This window comes from Schistocerca piceifrons, chromosome X, assembly GCF_021461385.2.
Source record: "Schistocerca piceifrons isolate TAMUIC-IGC-003096 chromosome X, iqSchPice1.1, whole genome shotgun sequence".
NCBI lineage: Eukaryota > Metazoa > Arthropoda > Insecta > Orthoptera > Acrididae > Schistocerca > Schistocerca piceifrons.
The window spans coordinates 850928008-850950856 of record NC_060149.1 but is presented as its reverse complement, the minus strand read 5'-3'; the positions used below and the strand labels follow the sequence as shown (position 1 = coordinate 850950856).

General features: G+C 39.1%; 1 protein-coding gene across 1 annotated transcript in view; it reads left to right on the top strand.

Moving 5' to 3' along the window:
- Positions 1-14102, top strand: part of LOC124721329 (solute carrier family 35 member E1 homolog) — an 82057-nt gene extending 67955 nt beyond the window's left edge. The window contains exon 6 of the mRNA XM_047246242.1: positions 12692-14102. Within this exon, the coding sequence (XP_047102198.1) occupies positions 12692-12892 (201 nt within the window). The 3' untranslated portion in view covers positions 12893-14102. The remainder of the gene's footprint in view (positions 1-12691) is intronic.
- Positions 14103-22849: the final 8747 nt, after the last annotated feature.

The window sequence follows — 22849 nt, the reverse complement described above, 5'->3', positions numbered from 1 at the left end:
AACTTCTTAAATCACAGAGTGTTTGAGGATGAGCCATTTTTTTCACAGTGTTTGAGGACGAGCCATTTAGAAATATTTTTTGCCCAGACATTCATATCGTTATCATGAGCAAATTGATGTAGTGCTACGGGAAGCTCTCTCTCTCTCTCTCTCTCTCTCTTCTGCGGTAGCTAATTTATTTGTGGGAAACTTTGAGGACAAGTTACTGGACTTGGCTAAAAATTTTACTGGCACATTTGTGTAATATATCTTAAAGTGTAACACACGCAAAAAAGATCAACATTACATGTGAAAGCTTATCTTATCTTGCAGCTTATTAACCTTAGAGACCAATATTATATGTGAAAGCTTTGCTTTTCTTGTAGCAGCACAACTTATATTAATTAAAAACATTACCTTTCCAATTTGTGTATCCATGCTACTTAACAGTGATGTTACTATTAGCTGACGACATCACGTGTCCTGTGGTCTGAATATCCGCTGTCATCGGGTGGCGGGATCACGTGACATGAGCTATGACAGGCTTACAAAAGCACATCGCAATCTCGATTACAATGGTTTGGAAAGTAACATGCGGTGTTTGGTGGAATTCGAATTTATACTTTCGTAATACAAAAATAAGCAGCGTACATGTTGCTGCACATCAAAAATCTTTCCAAAAGAGGTTTTCTTCCCTGAGTTTTGTCTTCTAAAGTCCCGGGAAATTCTACGCCAGTGTATAAAAACATAACCATTCTAAGGACTCATAAATTTTACAATTCCGACGGAAAATATACTGTTACTTAATAACACAGAAAATAGTGTTTTCATCTGGGAGAAAGTGTATTTTTAACCGGGAAAAATCCGGGAATTTTTTTTTCTCGTCCTCATATACACCCTGGAAAAAGACCTTGTTTCACAAAGCCCCTAGCACCCAGCGCACGTTGGTCTATCGATTTCTCATATGATTTTGAATGCATCCCTGTTGGTTTTTGAACATTTTTGTACAAATTCTAAGTCGATTTCTGAAAGAATCGTAAGTTGATTTTTGAATGCGTGCATAGTATACGTGATGTTTCTGCCAGGGGAATCCCCGTCGCATCTAGAAATAAACTTTCCTGCAGACAAATGGGAATGGGTCTATGCGAGCAGAGCGGAATAAAGCCGAACGGATGAATGCCATCCGCTGTTTAGAACGGATGAATGCCATCCGCTGTTTATGTGGTTGACTGGGTTTGCAAATGATCAGTGTTGTTATAACAACTAGCGAATTCCGTAGATTCAGACTACCAGAGTGGGAAAAAATGACTAACAGGAATAACAGGCAACAAAGATTGCGTATTGTCTCCTCCATGTGTCCATGAAATTTTGAAGAAAATTTTTGGCCAGACCGCTACACTGCTAAGGGCCAGTTATACAGTCCCCGGCTAGCAGCCGCTAAAGTTCTATTGTGGGAGTAGCGTGGAAAACGTGTTGTACGAACACGTAATAACGCCCAACCGGGTAACTAAACCAGTGACGAAATTAACCAGAGAATATGTTTTGACACTGATAGGAATAGTTACAGAATTAGTGATAAGATTGTTTGTTAGAATGAGGATGGAGAAGAAACGGGAACTCTCACAAATTACGGGAGAATATGACGATTCGAAATTTATTTAAAAATTTAGTACTACTACTTTTCGATCTCATGCTTCAGAAGCTAGAGAGTATGAATGAAATGTGAAACTATTTCCTAACTCAAACTTTTTGCTTGTAGTAGGCCTAATAGGAATTTGATATTGGTACTTCGTGAATTATATTCCGTCATGTTATAATAATGACCATTTGTGCCGAAACACTCGTTAATTTGGTGTGTGTAACAACTGCTGCAATATTTGGCAGGCCTATTTCGTTTTAGGTATATAGCAGTGACAAAATACACGTAATCAGATCGAGAAACCTTACCAGTCTTGGGTACAATGTGTATTAACAGCTTTTCTAGTATTAGACAACGACATTTCATTTTTTTCATGTAGCAAAACGTTGACGAACTTTGTTGAGGTAGTAGATTCTTTCCCAGAAAGGAAAGTACGCCATATAAAGCTGTGGCAAGATTAGAGAGAAAAGAAGCTAGGACTTAAAGATTGAAGAAACGTGTACTGTCTTGCTTGTCTCTTGTCTTAACTCATTTTACGTATCCTTTATTTAATTTTATGTCACACAAATCAGCAAGTTATTATATAATAGGCAATAAAGTCTGCAAATTTTCTGAAGAGTTCTTGTTCTGCCTGTTACAAATAATCCCAAGCAATATTAATTCCAAGATTTTTTAAAAGATGTCAATAAAGAGGAGCAGGATGTCAAACCGGCCGACTGGGAGCAGGAGAGGCACCACAGGACATTTTAATTTCCACTGTTGTGAATATAGTTTGTTGGCACCCATTCCATTACAAAATATTACATGTTTGAATTCCACAGAACGAAATACAGGAGACGTGCGATGGAAGAATGCTGTGTGGAGAGGCGTGGCACTGCACTTTGCCACACTTAAGACCAAATAACATGTCTTATGTTCCCTCGAATATATATGTTTTATATCTTAGACTCTTCAGAAAGATGTGTGCTACAAAATGAAGATATTTTTGAAAAGTCGATTTTTAAATTTTTGGCTTCTTACTTCAAATGCTCAAGGGAGGGGGGAGGGCCACTATCTAATATTGCCCCGGTTCGGAAATATCCTAGATCCGGACGTGATTTACAGAGCAGTCTTAGTTGTAGTGAGAGGTGGTAGTCTCCACGTGACCCGTGTTTACGTTAAGTGATTTGGCTGTTTCCTCTTCGTTTATTGCTCTCACTTCAAATGAAAACAAAACTGATTTCTGTGGCCGGGACCTATCGAGTGAATTAAAATACATTCACATAATTACGGAAGGCTAAAATATGTCATTAGTTACAGATTTTAATTTGTTTCCACCCTTCTGACAGTCAAGCGTTAATCACCTTTCAGAACAATGAAGTTATTTTTGTCGGTTTGTTAAAGAAATTTGACTTTTACTAATCTTTTCTGCTGAGGCAGTCAATTTATTTGAAACTAAGTGTTTAATTTCACACTATTGGCTAGTTTCAACTGTTCGCTGCATTTCAAGTTCATGTTTTCATCTTCTAGCACGTATGGCATTATGCCTCACTAAAGAACCAAACATGAGATAATGTAGTAATCCAAGAAAATTTACATCTGAATCTGGACATACGAATGTGCACTTTAAGCCAAATGATGCATTTTAGTATAGTTCACAAAATTCCCATGCTCTTGGAGTGTCCTCTAATGTCTTGTTTCTTTTATGACATAATGGAAGATCTTTTAATGTTTTACACGTACGAACATACGGGCTTCCTGCGTCGTCATAGCTGCGCAAGCGCAGCGACACCTGTTATTTGGCGCGCTCTGGCAACTGCTGAAATGATTCTTTTTCTAACAGGTCACGGGAAAATATTGTGAATGGTTGTTTGGAAGCGTTACTTCAAAGTAAATTTCCTTTTACGCAAGATGAACTCTGTGCGTGCGAATGTCCGATGAATTTCTTAAATCGCAGAGCATTTGACTCTCATTCAAATATCAAATATTTGAGGGCGACCATTTAGAATATTTTCGAGCCCAGAAGGTCATATATATATATGTCGTTGTTAAAAAATTTACTGGCACATTTTTGTGATGTATCTTTAAAGTGTAACCGGTGCAAAAATGATCATTATGTGTTAAAGCTTAGCTTCTCTTGCAGCTTATTAATCTTAGTGACCAATATTAAACATAAAAGCTTTTCTTTTCTTGTAGCAGCACTATGTATATAAGTATATTAATTTAAACCATTACCTTTTCCTATTTGTGTGTTCGTGCTACTTTACAGTGATGTTGTTATTGGCTGACTACATCACGTGTCCTATGATCTGAATATCCGCTGTCATCAGCTGGCGAGATCGCTTGACATGAGCTACAACTGGCTTACAAAAGTGGATCGCTATCTCGATTTAAATCCTTCGGAAAGTAACATGTGATGTTTGGTGGAATTCGAATTTATACTTTCGTAATACGAAAATATGCAGTGTACATGTTGCTGCACTTCAGACATCTTTCTAAAACATGTTTTCTCCCCTGAGTTTTGTTGTTTAAAGTGTTGGGAAATTCTACGCCGGTGTATAAAACCACAACCATTTAAAGGATTGATAAGTTTTACAGTTTCGCGGAAAAGTATACTGTTACTTACCACAGAAAAAATGTATTTTCATCCGGGAGAAAGTGTATTTTTAACCGAGAAATCCGGGAAAAATCCGGGAATTTTTTTCGTCGTCCACGTATACACCCTGTATTATAAACAGTTTTGTGCACAGTGTCATCACAGTTTTCAGGGTAGCAAAAAAACTAGCTAGATTTCCTTTACTGGTTCTATCAACAGTTTCACTCCCTCTTCCATCATGTGGGGCAGGCTCCATCAGCTCTCTATAACTAGGGTTCAAGGATTCATTCCCCCAGTTTCCAGCCTCACTGTAGCAGGTGATGACATTATGGACCCTATTGCCATCTCCAATGCCTTGGGCCACTATTTTTCGGAGATTTCGAGTTCACCCTGCTATCCTCTCTTGGAAATGAGTGGAAGAGACTCAGGTCTTACCCTTTTCCTCTCAGAATCATGAATGCTACAATGCTGCCTGTGCTATGAGGGAGCTTGACCATACTCTTACCTCATCCCAATCTTCCAACCCATAACTGGACGATGTTCACATTCAGATGTTGCAGCGCCTTTATCTTGTAGGCAAGCACTTTCTCCTTCATTTGTATAATCATATTTGGGTAGATGGCATGTTTCCCAGATGCTAGCACGACACCAGTGTTCTACCCATACCGAAGCCCAGTAAGGGCAAACAGCTTCTTTCTAGTTGATGCTCCATTTCCCTCAGCAGCTGTGTTTGCAAGGTGCTGGAACGTATGATTCATGGCTGGCTGGTATGATGGCTCGAGTCTCACAATCTACAAACCTCTGCACAGTGTGGATTTCATGTGCGCTGTTCTGCAGTTGACCATTTGCCACTTAGTCAACCCATGTCATGAATGGTTTTCTGTGGAAATACCAGATTGTGGCCATGTTTTTTGATTTGGAGGAAGCCTACGATCCCTGCTGCAGGACTGGTATCCCCCGTACTCTATACATGTGTTGCTTCCAAGGGCACCTGCCCCCATTTCATTCACAAATTTTTAAGGCTGAATTTTCAAGTAATGTATGGGTTCGGCCTTGTCGGACACCTTTTTCCAGCAGAATGGGGTGCCTCAAGGCTCCATCCTGAGCGTTACCCTCTTTGCTGTAACCATTAACCCTATTAACAACTGTCCCACCAGACATCTCTAGCTCCCTTTTCATCGACTACTTTACGCTCTGTTGCAGTTCTGTATGGACTTGTCTCCTTGAGCGGCATCTTCAGCGATGTCTCCATTGTGTTTGCTGGTGAAGCATCGACAATGGCTTTCACATTTCCACTGACAAACTCGTATGTATGAATTTCTGGCAGAGCAACGGGTTTCTTCCACTGTCTTTACATCTTGGGCTTGTTGCTCTTCTGTTCACTGAAACTGCGAAATTCCTGGGACTCGTGCTTGATAGGAAACTTTCTTGATCCACCCATGTGTCTTTACCTGGCTGCACATTGTACCTGGTCCCTCAATGTCCTTTGTGTCCAAAGCTGTACGTCCTGGGTAGCAGATCGGTTCTCTCTCCTCCATTTGTACTGATCCCATGTTCGTTCAAAACTAGGCTATGGATGTTCTGTTTATTCCTCTGCCCATCCATCTGTATTATGTCATCTTAAACAGTCCACCATCATGGAATAAGTTTGGTCACTTGCTCCTTTTCACTAGCGCAGTTGAGAGTCTCTAAGCAGAAGCTACAATATCAGCACTGTCATACCGGCTGGATATCCTCCTCAGTGGATACACATTCCATTTGTCTGCCATGCCCAGCCACCCGTCCTATGCTCACTTTTTCAATGACTCACTTGTTCACCAGTATGGGGCACGTCCTTTCTCTCTGTTACCAGTTGAATTTTGGATACTGCTTCGGGAGCTTAACTTCGTGCTACCTGCTGCATTCCTGATGGGTGTGAACCCTTCACCGCCTTGGCTTTGTGTGACGACTCATGTTAATCTAAGACTTCATTTGCTTCCCAAGGACACTACTCCACATTCAATCTATTGCTGTAAGTTTCCCAACCTTGGCACACAACTTAATGATAGCAGCGTGTACACTGATGGCTCGGAGACCAGCTGTGGTGTCGGGTGTGCCTTTGTCATTGGCACCGACAATTTTTGGTATTGGATTGCTGAACACTGCTTGATTTTTACCACAGAGCTCTTCACCTTCTATCTGACCACCCAGTACACATGGCGACACAGGCTTTTCAATTGTGTTATATGCTCCAGTTCTCTTAGTTCCCTTCAGAGCCTCTGTGTGCTGTACACAGTCCATCCCTTAGTGCAAAGAATCCAAGAAAGCTCCCACTAGCTCACTGTTGAGAGAGCCATGGTGATGTTTATGTGGGTTCTTGGTCACCTGGGTCTGACGGGAAACAAGTCTGTCGATGCTGCTACCAAGGCCGCAATCCTCCTACCATGACCTGCTAGCTCTTTCATTCCCTCGGAGGTTCTCCGTGTTGCTGTCTGTTGGCAGATGGTGTCACTTCAGCATCACCAATGGTCTCTTCACGGAAACAAACTCCGGGGAATTGAACCTCTCCCAACAGCTTGGCCAACCTCCTCTCAGCCTTCTCGTTGTGAGGAATCATTTTATCTAGGTTGCATGTTGGGGACTGTCATTTTAGCCATCGCCATTTGGTACATGGTGATCTTCCACCACTTTGTGCTCACTGTCATCAGCCTCTGATGGTTCGCCATTTCCTGACCCAGTGCTCTTTTTCTAATCTCTCACATTCCAGTGTATGTTTGTCGCCTGAGCTTTCGGCCATTTTAGCAATAACATGAGGGCTGTCGACCACATTTTACTTTTTATGTATCGAGGCAATATGGTGAACGACATTTAATCTTTGGTTCAGTATCTCCGCTGTGTCTGCGGTGTATTTTGTGGAACTTTCTCCAAGGGGAAGTCCATGTTTTAAGCTCCCTTTCCTTCCGTTCGTTGGGATTGACGTATAGTCACTTTCAACTTCTTTTACTTGTTGTAGTAAGGTTATGATAGGGGTGCTTATGACTTCAGGTTGTTATGCCCTAAAAAATAAATAAATGAATAAAAATGAACATGTAAATGTTTCTACTTGTTTTATTCGGCCTTGGGTACTCATTGATAGTAAAACTCCTTCAAGGCCACTGGTACCAATTCAATTTCAGTATGGTAAAAAAAAAAAAAAAAACATGAAATCTATTTGTTGCCATTAGATCCTAATATATGTTCATCGTGAGTGGTTGTGTTCTAGGTAGTTTTCAGAGAAAGCATTTAGTAATGTTTCACAGAATGTCTTGTCACATCCACCACTAACAAAACTGTAATTATCCCAATTGCTCAATTGATAGCTGAATGATTGAAGTCTTCTCCAATGACTACAGTATAACTGAGGAACTTTCGTACTAATGAACTGAGGTTTACTCTTAAGTTTCTGGTTACATTTGGAAGTGAGTGTAGTTGTTGTTAGAAAGAGCCAATTATAATCTTATGTCCAACCCTGGTACTGAGTTTTGCCCAAACATTCTCGCATACAGCTTCAGTTTCTGACGTTGACAGATTTAAGTTTCTGTTCTACTGCAACAAATACAACACCTCAATTTCTCACTGGCCTATCCTTTCTGTTCATGCTTAAGTTTTTCCCAGAAATCACACTTCTGTTGATTTAAAGTCTTAAGCAGCTTTCTGTACATAGTACTATGAGAGCTTCACTGCATTCTAGGATCACTTCTAACTCTGGCACTTTGTTCTGAATGCTTCAATAGCTAATCACCCAGATTTTAATACTATCTCATTGGGGTGGCATTTATTTGGCTCTTACACTGATACTTACTGTTCTCCTACAGCTATCATTATCTGGATTTAATGGAGATTTGTTGATTTGCCTAATCGACAAACAAACAAACTTGTTTACCCCACACATAGCCTCTGATGTGAAGTACACAACTGACCCATTTAGCAGAACCTTACAGTTCTCAACCCTATGACTCAACTACTGGAAGTTGCATCCAAAGAACCTTCGCAGCCTCTTGTTCAAGCCTTCCACTTAGCGTGGAACCAGGGAGTTATGAACTGTTCTGGGTACAATGCTGCAGATTGCGAGCTTCGTTGAAACTCCGAGCAAGGTTGTTATTCTCATACTTCTCCGCCATACTAAGTGCACATAGTGTTCCATCCATCCCATACCTTGCTGCCATTTCCATACTGGGTACCATTATTCAGTGCAAGTTTGAACTGCTGATGATTAAGAGACTGCTACCCGTTTGCGTGGGCTTCCCCCGTGGCATGGGACACAGTATCTTTCCCAACAGCCTGAGTTTAAGATCCTGAGCTCTCCCTGGACCCTGTCTCCCCAGTATAGGGCACTTAGATCTACCATGAACTCGTCCCTCACAATCAAGTGGACAACTAGTGATAGATCCTGCACCTCCTGTAACAGAGACAGTATCCACAGGAGAGGGTAATGCCTGTGGGACCTCCAGTATTTATGGTACATGAATCTCAGTAGCCCTCCCAACACCGCCATTTACAAAAGGTCCATTGGCTTGACAGTCAGGGCAGTTTCCAGCTGCTTATGAACAGCAACTAACTCAATTCCATGCCTGAGAGCGGCATACACAGTGGGGCTGCATTGTGGCTGGGGCAAGATTTTGTAGCATGTGTCCCATCTGCCTGCAATATCGACATCCCACGTGACAGAACAGAGGTGCGAGATGCCTTCATCACAGCGAGTGAAACCAAAGCAGATGTTTACGGTATGACTGAGGCACTTGCCAGAGACGAAAACACAGCCCCATGGCTCGGCCAATAGCCGCCAGGGTGTGCTACCTGAGCCCATGGATTGACAGCAGCACCAGAGGTCATGTTCAACAAGCAGACTATTATATGCAAGTGCAGGCTTTCTTGGCGAATTTCATATATGAAGTCTTCACGGGTTGTCAGCCGAGTAGCATCATCGTCTCGTAGCAATGTTTCGAGGGAATGCGTCTCCATCATCTTCAGGCGAAGTGTCGGGATATCGTCGGTCGCGGGCTTATATCTCTGCTGGACTGCTCTCCGCTTTCTGCGGCCGGCCAATCACGCGTCCACAGAATCGCCTGATGCGCCTGGATCGGAGTCCGTCTCTGTGTGCTCCGCGTGCGGACATTGGTGGAACGGAACGTTCTTCTCTGATTTTCCTGATTGCAGGCTCCCAGGCTGTTCTATGAACAGATAGATGGTGTAGCTATGGGCTCCCCCCTAGCACCAGGCATAGCTGACCTATACATGGAGCACTTCAAAAAGCTAGCACTGGACACTGCTAAACACAAGCCAAAAGCCTTCTACAGTTACGTTGACGATACCTTTGTAGTTTGGCCACATGGCAGGGACAAACTGTTAATAGTTCCATCAACACCTCAACAGCATACGTGTAAATATCAAATTTGCCATGAAGATAGAAGAGAACAGAAGCTTACCCTTTCTGGATATCCTGATCACAAGAAACATGGATGGCATGCTGGGACATGCAGTGTATAGAAAGAAAACACACACGGACCTCTATCTTAACGCCAATAGCTGCCACCACCCTGTGAAACACAATGCTGTACTCCACACCTTAGTGCACAGGGCCAGGTCCATCTGCGATAAGGAAAGTTTGCCAGGAGAATTGCAACACGTAAAGGACATCCTCCGACGTCCAAGATCGCGAGAATTCTCAAGAAACATAAAGTGAAGACTGTTTTCTGCGCAGCAGGAAAAATCAAAGACCTTATCAGTTCAACCAAAGATCCACTAGGTCTGACGGCACCAGGTGTGTACAAGATCAGATGCGAATGTGGGATGCAATATATAGGACAGACGCTGCGTTGCATCTCACAGTACCGCAGTGAACACATTAGGCATGTGCACTTGGGTCAGACCAACAAATCTGCTGTGGCGGAACATAGTATTGACGAGAAGCACACCTTCGATTTCGAGGACACAAAGAAAATATGTAGTACGAACGGTTTTTGGGACTCAGTAATCAAAGAGTCCATAGAAATACGGTTACATGACAACCTAATCAACCGCGACAGTGGCTGCCATCTCAGCACAGCCTGGGAGCCTGCAGTCGGGAAAATCAGAGAACATTCTGTTCCACCAAGGGCCGCGGACAGAGCAGACAGAGATGGACGCCGGGACTCGAACCCCCCTTCACCACCACCGGCCTGAAGATGATGGAGTTCATACATAAGCGGACTATTTCCCTACACCACTCGCGTGATTCAAAACTGTCCCAGAAGATCCATCGACCGACTGCCCTTATAAGCTGGTACACAGTCAGTGAGAAGGCAGTTTGACATGCTGCCCAGACTTGTAGGTAACTGCCATCCTAGCCACAACATCTACATGCTTAATTGTCTGGTAGTCCTGGATTGTTAGGAATGGTAGCTTTGGTCTGTGACTCAGGAGTGTTATGTAACAGTGGTCTAGCATCCCTGGACAGCTTTGTGGCATGCTGTGCTGACCCCTGTCTAGTAGTTTTGTTTCCGCCTTCTCTTTGGTGTACTTTCTCAAGAGAGAGACTTGCAAGGAAAACATTTTATTTTATTGTTATTCTATTATAAGATCCGAAGTGGAATCCATACTTTGTTTCATGCTTAAATTGTTTTTTGTATTTACGACTTTGTTGACATCAGCAGTGTTTTTGTTTATTGGTTTTTCCCAGTAAAAACAGATTAAGGAAATATCATTCGTGTTTTGTCTCAGATAGCACAGACACACCATAAACAAATAACTATAAACTAAGCTCGATGAGTGTGTCTCCTGATTTACGGGTCTGGTATGCTACAACTAGAACTAAAGCTATTAACAGCCAAAATGAGAGATGTATTATGACAACAGAAAATTGCTGTAAAATTTATTGTTTCTCTGAATTGTTTTTGAGATTACGATTACCAAGAAATTCAACATCTGCATTAATTTGTAATAAATGCAGACAATATAACCTTGTATTAAAAGAGAAAACTAGTATGACACAGCATGTTAGTTATTTACAGTAACTGTAAATAACAACTAACTTACTATGAAATAAGTTGAGCACAACATTCCGAAGTACGAAATTTCTCAAGCAATTATTCAAAAATTCTCAGAAATATACCGTATCTTATTTCATGTAAATCTACGATGAAATTAGGGAATGATTATATTTGAATGAGGATACTGTTGTCAAAAGTTTCTAAAAAGTACAAATCAAGTTTACATCGACAATATAGTAAAAGTTTTTCATGTCACTTGCAGTTGCTTGAAAATACACAATACATCATGATACACAAGAGTATTTATACAATCATTATAAGATTTGCGAAAACAAGATGAACAGTAAACATTAGAACCTAGACTTTTGAATCTGACGTATATGGCACACGCGCTCTCTCACAAAGGAAAATTCAGAAGTCTGCTTATCCATTGTCTGTCCAAAAAGTTCAGAGACTGCTTTTATTCCTGGTGTTTAAGCAACATCAGCACAGTAACTGTGGTAGCAGCTTGAATTAACGTTTGTAAAGAACAAATGTGCTTTCACCCAGTCAGTTGTGAGCAGGTTGTGGTAAGTAGTGGATGTGGAGGCGTGGTGTGTCAGTGTTGCTGTGTCAAAAATTGGAATGGAGCAATGAACTGAACATCTCTAAAACAAATATTCAACACATTTTCCACAATGTTCTGAAGAAGAGAAAATTGTGTGCAAAGTTTGTCATCCTGCACACCTGCACCCCAAACAAAAATGCCACATAGACATATGCTGTTACTTGACTGAAATACAAAATGTAAAATGTGGAAAACTCCTTCCTGGAAAAAATAATCATGAGGCTACCATAAAACAATAAAGTGCAGAAATTCACAAGAATGGTAAACACTTTGATGACATAACCAACATTCAAGCCAATGTGTCACATGAGTTGAACAGTATTCGCAAGAAGGAATTTTCCTGACAGTTTCAGTTTTCCTGAGAGTTTCACAGGATTATATAAACATGTTGGCAGATTTTTGTAGTCGAGCTGGAGGGGTTAGGGGAGAGGAAGGCTATGTAGAATACCTGAAGCATTAAAACCACCATCTTAACTTTTCTCAATTTCTTTATTAATCCACTTTCTAAATTTTTGGACTGCGCTCTCTTGTAATGTTTTTGCCTTTCTTGAAAAACTATCCTTATTCTTTTAATATAAGTTGTGAAAAGAAGATTAATTTAGAAGTAAAATTAGCAGTCAGTTTATCAATGCTTACTGCAGTAGTAATAAGATCACACGGAAAGCCAAAATATGCCTCCTCCACCCCCTGCTCTCTCTCTCTCTCTCTCTCTCTCTCTCTCTCTCTCTCTCTGTGTGTCTGTCTGTCTGTCCGTCCGTCCCTCTCGCCCTCCCCCTCCTCCCTCCCTCCCTCCCGGGCAGGGGAGGGGGGTATTCAAACATTTGAATGAAACTAAATCTCACTAGTTATATTTTATGTGTATTTAAATTGCTGTGTAATGTCAATTTTCATTAACTTTTTTACAGGCAAAATATGATGCAAAGAGAACTCACCAGAAACAGACACTGCTGCCATTCTCACAGCAATCGTGGCACAATCAGACTGGCTATGCAGTGCTCCCAGTGCCTGAGTATCAGACATACAATGTTCCTTTCAAGTCAAATGGTGTTGCTAATGGGCATTATCATTATAACTTCGGTGGCACAAAGAAAATGGAGTATATCTGAGCATTTATGACGTTGATGAAACAGTTGGTGTGTACAAATGAAGTGGCGATTAGATACTGAAATTTTATTGTGTGAAATACAATTCTGTGCCACATGCCAGAACATAAACTAAAAGATAATTATTTATATTTAAAATACTATATTTTTGTACATGTTATTAGGTTTGGAGGAGGAGCAGTGCACTTTCTTTGTGAATCTGTAAAAGTTAAATGAGGATGCTACTGTATAGTAGCATATATTGGTTACATTATTTTTGATTTGTTTTGAAGATTTAATCTATTTATTATTTATTTATTTATTGATTTATTTATTCCCATGAGTGTTTTATGATCTGCCAATGTATGCAGGTTAAAATCTGCATTTTCAAAGGTTTTACTGCTTATGAGATCTGTGACTTTTATAGTATGCGTGGTGCAGTATTTTATAATAATTTAATTTTGTTCATTTATTATAACATTTTATTGGAAATTAATAGCCACTTGTGGAGCCTTCCATTATTTATAATATTTCTAGTTGTTCTTTTTTATAGCAACCACTGCCCCATCTTACTGAAATATAAAAGCTATCTTTGTGTGTTCCTTTCCCTCACCTCATCTCCACCCCTCCACCTTCCTCTCTCTTGCTAAATAACACTTCACTGCAGAAGAGTAAAACAAAATATTTTGGGATTAGCTTTTCAAGAGTTTTACACTGGAATAGTCGTTTAAAAATTACATAAACATTAACTTCATTGACAATATTTTGTGGATATTCAGAAATAGTTTGACTGAGCTGTTACCCCATTCTGAGTGGTGATACCATGTAATTATAAGTAGTGAATAAGAGGCAGATGTATGCAAATGATATTTAAATTCCAAATGTGAAAGTAATTTGTTTATTAAAGACATTAAATGTATTTATTTGGTGTTTTTCCGTAGATGTTTGGTGTTGTGGATTGTATAAGTTTACTTTGGTTTCTTAATTGTGACATTTTGTGTTATGTTTGCGACAAAGATCTGATGCTGTAAAACATGATAATGTGAAGTTTGCAATCAAATCTGCTAGTGTACCTGAAACTACTATATAAGTAAACTCTTTATTTGTATAATGTAAAATCCAGGATGGAATAGTGACAGTATTATGGAAAGGATAGATTTCTACTCACCATATAGCGGAAATGTTGAGTCGCAGACATGCACAACAAAAAGACTGTGGCCCTGACAGCCAGAGACAGTGGCCATGTGTGAGAGCTGTGTTTGTATGAATGTGTGTGTGTGTGTGTGTGTGGGGGGGGGGGGGGTATATTTCAGAAGAATGTCTTGTGGCTGAAGGCTATGTATTTAGTAGTCTTTTTGTTGTGCCTGTCTGCAACTCAACATTTGCTCTATATGGTGAGTAACAATCTATCCTTTTCATAATATTGTCTTTATGTGTATAATTAATATTTGTGACAGCTGCTAAAAGCTTCACCATAAGTAAGAAGAAAAAATGTTTCATCATTGGGCAGTCCTAGAATGTTATGTACATATGTCAAGTTCTCCATTTATTTTAAATTAATTTTATATTTATAATTTGTATGGTGCACCTTTATTGGTTTGCAGAAACTGGAATTAACTCTCTGGGAGCAGCTAGAGGAAAGGGGAAGGGGTTGCTTTTGTCTTGAGTTGTGCGTTTTTTCCATACGGACGGCAGTTATCATCATAGTACACCAGTATGATTATTACATGACAGTTACTGCAGTGTTTAAGACCGTGTGTCGAGTTCATTTGAATTACTTGTGAATAATACATTTGTTGTGATATGCAAGCACACAGTATATATTATGATATTTCAGCTGGAGTCAATATTTTGAAACAGTGTGTACCTGCCTTAACACCCCTCCTCCCCTCTTCTTCAAACTGCCATGTGCTATCTTTGTCAACAAATATGAGTGGGCTTACTTCCCATTTGTGGAGACTCAACATGTGAGTTAAAAAATTGTAATACATTGTGCAAAATATAGGTTAATATTTTTGTGGTAGATATTTCTGTTGCTCATTACTGATTTTAGATTATGTTTGTTAAAATGGTAATTTTTTTCACTGCAAAAAATCAACAACTTTTCATTGCCTCCATTCTTTCAACTCAATATTTTTAATGCAGTATATTTCTAATGGAGTGAGTAATAAGGTGCAATATGGTATTAGGTGTTCAGCTGGGTGGAAAATTCCATCTTTCTGCACAGCTTTTTAATACATCACCTAACTGCTATGCATGCTACATGCCTGAACTCAAACCAAAGTGATACATTGTTGATGTTGCACTGCTATTCATAGTAGACTTTGACACTGTGCTCTCAACGCCATTTGATGCATGTTTGTTTTCTGGTGCTTGCTCCCACCATTCCATGTAACTGAAATCCCCTTAGTGTATTTTGGCTGTGACAGACGATATGATGATGTATGGCAGGATTAAAACGGAAGTGAAAGCATTACAAATTCAATAACAACAATTCTATGGCAATGAATTCTCGGAGTCGGTGAAGCTGTGCACTATTATTTGCATTAGGATTTAAAAGTTTTTGTGTATGTTTTTTAAAATATGTAGAGAAACTTAGTTGTTTATGACTAGAACATTTATAAACCTACCCTCCATTTTTTTGATTACTTGCAGCCTGTTTTTAAACATAGTGGACATTTTCTTGGTTTTCTATGTGCCTCAATTCGTGTGTTTGACATCACACTTTGCTTAAGAATTACCGGTTGTCAACTTCGTAAGAGCAGTTCTAGACGTTGCAGTATTTCTGAGCCATATATCTGCACTGTATCTCACTAGGGTGACCAACATTTGATTGTGATTTTAAGTGAGATGACCAACATCTGACCACGATTTTAAGGGAGATTTAGTTGCTATAATTTAATCTGCATAACAGCATTACATTTTATTGGCATGGATGACAGTGGAGATATAAATATAAGAAAACTGACATACTTCACTTACTTTTAGTCTGTTATGTTGTACAATATCATATTTTGTGTTGCAAAATGTTGTTGTGTTGTGTGAGTCAGTTGAGAGATAATGTAACAAGTGTGTTTAAATATGAAGGGCTTTGTATAATCTGCTTTCCAAAGCCCATGTTACTTCCTTGTATTATTTGTACCATAGGTGCTGGTCCGTGGGTTGCCAGTACTGACCGAGAAACAAGTAAACATAACCCCTCTTGTTACTCCTATAGACGTGTAGGCTGTGTCATTGTGATTCCACTTCTCATATTCCCTTGAGCCAAACTGTCTTCTTTCTGCAGAAGTGAGAACAGAAAAACAGACTGTGTGTTGACAGTAGTATTGATTATTATACAAAACTTTTCAAGATCTGTCAGTCAGGTAATCTGAACTGTCAACAGTACTTTGTGGGTTTAATATTTATAATAGTGATAATTGATGAAACATACTGGAGAAACAGGTAATCAATTAGGGAGCTGGGAGGACTGAAATGAAATCATATGTGAGACCCTGGGAAATACAGCAGAGTTGGTTACCTTACGTCTCACGATAGTTTCTTTTTTCATGTGATAAATGTGAAAACTACACAGTTTCATACTATCATATCACCAGTGTGGAGTATGATTCCACAGCTGCAATCAATTTGGAAGCTTTTCTGTGTAAAATTGGCTGCAGTGCCAGATTTATTTGCAGAGTATTTATTATTGGTGAAGTTGCTGGGAAAAAGATCAGCCAAGACACAATTCTCCACAAATCTTGTAATAGATACAAAGCCTGATGCTCTAATTCATGACCCTTTAGTTAACTGCGCTATCTCTAATGAAAATTAAATATTCTTTCAGTAAGAAATTTTTCCAGTTTGTGAGTGGTTTTGGTGTCTTTATCTCTTCAGTTTGCTTTGGAGCTCTTAAAGTAACTATAAATTGTCCAGTCAAAGATGTTGTGCACAAGTCCTTTTTAACTGTCTCATTTACAAAAGTAATATTGTACTTAATTGCGTGTTGTTATTAAAATATGAAACCTTATTAAAATATACTTCTTTAATGACATTTATAATATAACCACTCATTGCTTACATTCATTTCATTATGTATTTTATGGTACTGAACATGTTTTATCATTGTATGTGGGTTTCTAGTTTCTTTTAATTCTATTAATCTTGTTTTTATTGTTTTCATTTCAGCTTTTTCTGTTATACTTCTATTTCAGGTGAAGCCCACATTTTTTTTACTAAACTGGTTATTCCTTGTCCTATATGCAGTTGCTATCAGGAAGATGCAACTAAACCACTTGGGTGTTTGTGGCATTTTATATAAACATAAGAGAGATATGTATCATTGTTAAGTTGTTATTTTTTTCCGTAGGTGCCAAATGAGTCATAATTCATGTTTTCTTGGCTTTAGCTTGGATAGTGGGCAGCATGCGTTCTTTACTTTTTTAAATTCCATATTAATTTTAGAAAGTATTCTGAAATTTGTAATTATGCAGTACACTTTTTGGCAGTATGTACTTAATAAAATTGTTTATGCCTTTTTTTGAAAGGGGTTTGTCTTTTGAGTAATAAAGATCGTACTAAAACTGTATAGAGCAACTAATGGTATCTTGATTTATATCTATATATTCTCCCAGTGTTTTTTTTCAGCTATACAAAATGTTAGACAGCTGACTGATATCTAGCTAGTAAAATAACTTAGTTCTTTGGAGTTTTTATTTTATAGACACATCCATCTACCTAAAACTATTGTCGTAATTGCAGATCCTTTTGTGTGGGTGTAATAATTCATATGTTGCAGCCAGTAAAAATTATGTGGTAGCTGTTCCATCATTATGTAGCATGAATGTGAACTTTTGATCAGCCTTGTTGATTTTGATTTTCACAACAGTCTTGTCTTGCATATCATATATATTTTATTAATTGTAGGGAAGTTTTCACTCACAGTATCTCTTTAAAACCTGATGAAGCTGTTAATCCAGAATAGTTTGAGTTACTTTTGGGGTTGCATGACAGCATGGTTATTAGTATCTTTACATGATTGGGTAAATGTCTAATCTTTCGAAGGGGATAACCCCTGCTGTTGTTGAAAGTGCTGTTGCTGAGCCTCATTGAACTGATGCTATGCTGAGGCTGTAAAATCAGTGATAAGACTTGGCAACCACAGCATCTCACCTGAAGATAGCTAGTTAGGCCATCAAAATATTGTGTCGTCTTGAAGATCCGGCTGTAACGTTTGAGGAGTATCCCAACTGGATTATTAGCTTTTATGGACCTGCCCATATAAGCTCTGCACACATCATACAACATTTTTGTGACTTATACTATTGTGAAAAAGCTGTAAGTGAAGTGTGTAGTATGGCAACTACAGTAATACCAGTGTGTTTATCATTCTAGACTCATAGAAACAACAAAGGGAGGAGGATAAAATGTATACAAATCAGGCATTGTGTGATTATTAGGTACTTTTTGATTCAGTTCAGTCACTGATGAATTATTTTATATATGAGCAATTTTCACTTTAGTTACTTCACTCAAATCTGAATAAAATTTTACTACGAGGGTAATTGCAAAAGTAAGGTCTCCTATTTTTTTTTATAAGTACATAGACCTGTTTATTTCTACAGTGGTTTACATCAGTTTACAGCTTGAACATTTAGCTATTTTTCAACATAATACCCATTTCTTTTGATGCATTTTTGTAGATGCTGTGACAGTTTTTTTATGCCCATGTCATACCAGCTCACAACCATGCTGTTCAGAAAGTTGTGAACCTCTTCTTTTACCTCGTCATCAGAGCTGAATCGCTTTCCAGCCAAATTTTCTTTTAGCCTAGGGAACAGGTGATAGTCACTGGGAGCCAAGTCAGGACTATAGAGTGGGTAGGTGATTATGTTTCACTGAAACTGTTGCAGGAGAGCAACGGTTTGCTGAGCAATGTGTGGGCAAGCGTTATCTACATCTACATTTATACTCCGCAAGCCACCCAATGGTGTGTGGCAGAGGACACTTCATGTGCCACTGTCATTACCTCCCTTTCCTGTTCCAGTCGTGTATGGTTCTCAGAAAGAATGACTGCCGGAAAGCCTTCGTGCGCGCTCGAATCTCTATAATTTTATATTCGTGACCTCCTCAGGAGGTATAAGTAAGGGGAAGCAATATATTCGATACCTCATCCACAAACACACCCTCTAGAAACCTGGACAGCAAGCTACACCGCGATGCAGAGTGCCTCTCTTGCAGAGTCTGCCACTTGAGTTTGCTAAACATCTCCATAACGCTATCACGCTTACCAAATAACCCTGTGACGAAACGCGCCGCTCTTCTTTGGATGTTCTCTATCTCATTTGTCAACCCGACCTGGTATGGATCCCACACTCATGAGTAATACTCAAGTATAGGTCGAACGAGTGTTTTATAAGCCACCTCTTTTGTTGATGGACTACATTTTCTGAGGACTCTCCCAATGAATCTCAACCTGGCACCCGCCTTACCAACAATTAATTTTATATGATTATTCCACTTCAAATCGTTCCGTATGCATACTCCCAGATATTTTACAGAAGTAAGTGCTACCAGTGTTTGTTCTGCTATCATATAATCATACAATAAAGGATCCTTCTTTCTATGTATTCAAAATACATTACATTTGTCTGTGTTAAGGGTCAGTTGCCACTCCCTGCACCAAATGCCTATCCGCTGCAGATCTTCCTGCATTTCGCTGCAATTTTCTAATGCTGCAACTTCTCTGTATACTACAGCATCATCCGCGAAAAGCCGCATAAAACTTCCGACATTACCTACTAGGTCATTTATATATATTGTGAAAAGCAGAGGTTACTGTAACATTTGTAAACGTTTCTCCATTGAGAACAACATGCTTTGTTCTGTTTGCTAAAAACTCTTCAATCCAGCCACACAGCTGGTCTGATATTCCGTAGGCTCTTACTTAATCAGACGACAGTGCAGAACTGTATGGAACACCTTCCGGAAGTCAAGGAAAATGGCATCTACCTGGGAGCCTGTATCTAATATTTTCTGGGTCTCATAAACAAATAAAGCTAGTTGGGTTTCACACAATCACTGTTTCTGGAATCCATGTTGATTCCTACAGAGTAGATTCTGGGTTTCCAGAAATGACATGATATGCGAGCAAAAAACATGTTCTAAAATTCTACAACGGATTGATGCCAGACATAATAGGCCTATAGTTTTGCGCATCTGCTCGATGACCCTTCTTGAAAACTGGAACTACCTGTGCTCTTTTCCAATCATTTGGAACCTTCCGTTTCTCTAGAGACTTGCGGTACACGGCTGTTAGAAGGGGGGCAAGTTCTTTCGTGTAATCTGTGTAGAATCGAATTGGTATTCCATCAGGTCCAGTGGACTTTCCTATGTTGAGTGATTTCAGTTGCTTTTCTATTCCTTGGACACTTATTTCAATGTCAGCCCTTTTTTCGTTCGTGTGGTGACTTTGAGAAGGAACTGCAGTGCGGTTTTCCTCTGTGAAACAGCTTTGGAAAAAGGTGTTTAGTATTTCAGCTTTATGCATGTCATCCTCTGTTACAATGCCATCATCATCCCAGAGTGTCTGGATATGCCGTTTCGATCCACTTACTGATTTAACGTAAGACCAGAACTTCCAAGGATTTTCTGTCAAGTCGGTACATAGAATTTTACTTTCGAAATCACTGAACGCTTCACGCATAGCCCTCTTTACACTAACTTTAACATCGTTTAGCTTCTGTTTGTCTGAGAGGTTTTGGCTGCGTTTAAATTTGCAGTGAAGCTCTCTTTGCTTTTGCAGTAGTTTCCCAACTTTGTTGGCGAACCATGGTGTGTTTCTCCTGTCCCTCACAGTTTTACTCGACACAAACCTGTCTAAAACGCATTTTACGATTGCCTTGAACTTTTTCCATAAACACTCAACATTGTCAGTGTCAGAACAAAAATTTTCGTTTTTATCTGTTAGGTAGTCTGAAATCTGCCTCTTATTACTCTTGCTAAACAGATAAACCTTCTCCCTTTTCTTATATTCCTATTTACTTCCATATTCAAGGATGCTGCAACGGTCTTATGATCACTGATTGTCATGGAGAATGTGTACGCCCTTGCTAAACATTCCTCTTCTCCGGTTCTGAATTGCCCATTTGAGTTTTTTCAGAGTCTCACAGTACCTGTCAGCGTTAATTGTGGTCCCAGCGATTCAGCTCTGACGACGAGGTGAAAGAAGAGGTTCATAACTTTCTGAGCAGCATGACGGCGAGCTGGTATGACATGGGCGTACAAAAACTGCCACAGTGTCTACAAAAATGCATCGACAGAAATGGTGATTATGCTGAAAAATAGTTAAATGTTCAAGCTGTAAACTGACGTAAACCATTGTAGAAATAAACAGGTCTATGTACTTATAAAAAAATAGGAGACCTTAGTTTTGGGATTACCCTTGTAGCAGTAAAATATCACATTGTTGGCATTTATTAATCCTTAGCTTTTCAAAAGCTATATTTGTTTTATGAAAATAGTGTTCTTATGTTCCTCTAGGGACTGAACTATCAAGTACTATTGTCTGAACTTAAAACTTTATATTCAAGCGTATAAATTATGACAGGTTCAGTCTGAAACTTTTTTGGGTCATGTTTTTTAAGTTGTTATGATGAAACGATCAAATATTGTCGGGGTGTATCTAAAACTGTTTGGGAGATTCCTTGTTTCTTGGTGGAGAAATCACCATAGCAATCATCAGTGATATTACCGTACCTATTGGCAATGGAGTGTTTTTGAATGTGCAATGCATTTTATCATATGTATTCATGAAATGTTCATTATAGCTCACTAGTATTTAACACACTTTACAGCAATGTTTGTATAACCCAGTTAAACATTTGGAATTCAAGGCTCTCAACATTGAGAGCTGTCATTGCTAAAATCATCTCACCAAAACTGTTGAAAAGCACATATCTGATTTTTTTTTTTCCTAGCAATTAAAACATCAGTCAGTTCTGTGCGTTTGGAGTTTGCAAGCATTCAACAACAAGGTTATCAGCGCCCCACAAACAGTTTTCTTCGCTGTGACAGTCCCACAACAACTTGCACTGACTTGAAAACTTTTAAAGATCATTTGAAATATGAACTAGTAGTATTCGTGAAACATATAATTTTCCATTTTCTTAGCAATTTAGTAAATGAATTTCCATATGGAGTTTCTTCTTCTTCCCCAGTTCTCTAAAGCACATTTAAAAAATCTCTACTGTTGCTCTCTTCATCAATCATGTTGTCAAGTTTTTCTTAAAATTTTAAAAGGCACATTTTAAGAGGTTTTACTTATGCTTCCATCTATGTGCCTATACTAAATTTGTATGTACTATCAATGTTTCCTATGTTTTGTCTCATTTATTTTTCAAGAATAGGTGCATTTCACAGCACCCTGCACCAAAACAGTTGGTTCCATTTACACAACTGGACTGTTATGGGATTCTAGTTTGGTTTGCAGCCTCATCGTGGACTATAGTGTGCTTTTACACTATGAGACCACACAGTCAGTAGTGGAGAGTCAAATGACTGTGCATTAATACTGGTTTTCGTGTTTTTCAATACCATTTTATCACCAAGAACAGATGCAGTTGCGCATTGGTAAGACACTGGACTCGTATTTAGTAGGACAGCAGTTCAAATCCTTGTACAATCATCCAGATTTAGGTTTTCTGTGCTTTTCCTAAATTGTTAATGATGAATATCAGGATGGTTCCTTTGAAAGGACATGGCCAGTTTCCTTCCTCAATCTGAGCTTGTGCTCCACCTCTAATGACCTTATCATCTAAGGATTGTTGAACCACAATATTCTTTCCTTCTTTTTACCAGTAGCTGTTGTACACACATTTTCCTCCCGCCGTAATTTGTCAATACTTTCTAGGACATAATTGTTAGTGATGTTATCTCAACACTAGCTTTGGAAATATATGTGTGTTGTACAAAGGCTAATATGCTCCTGTGTATTAAAATGAC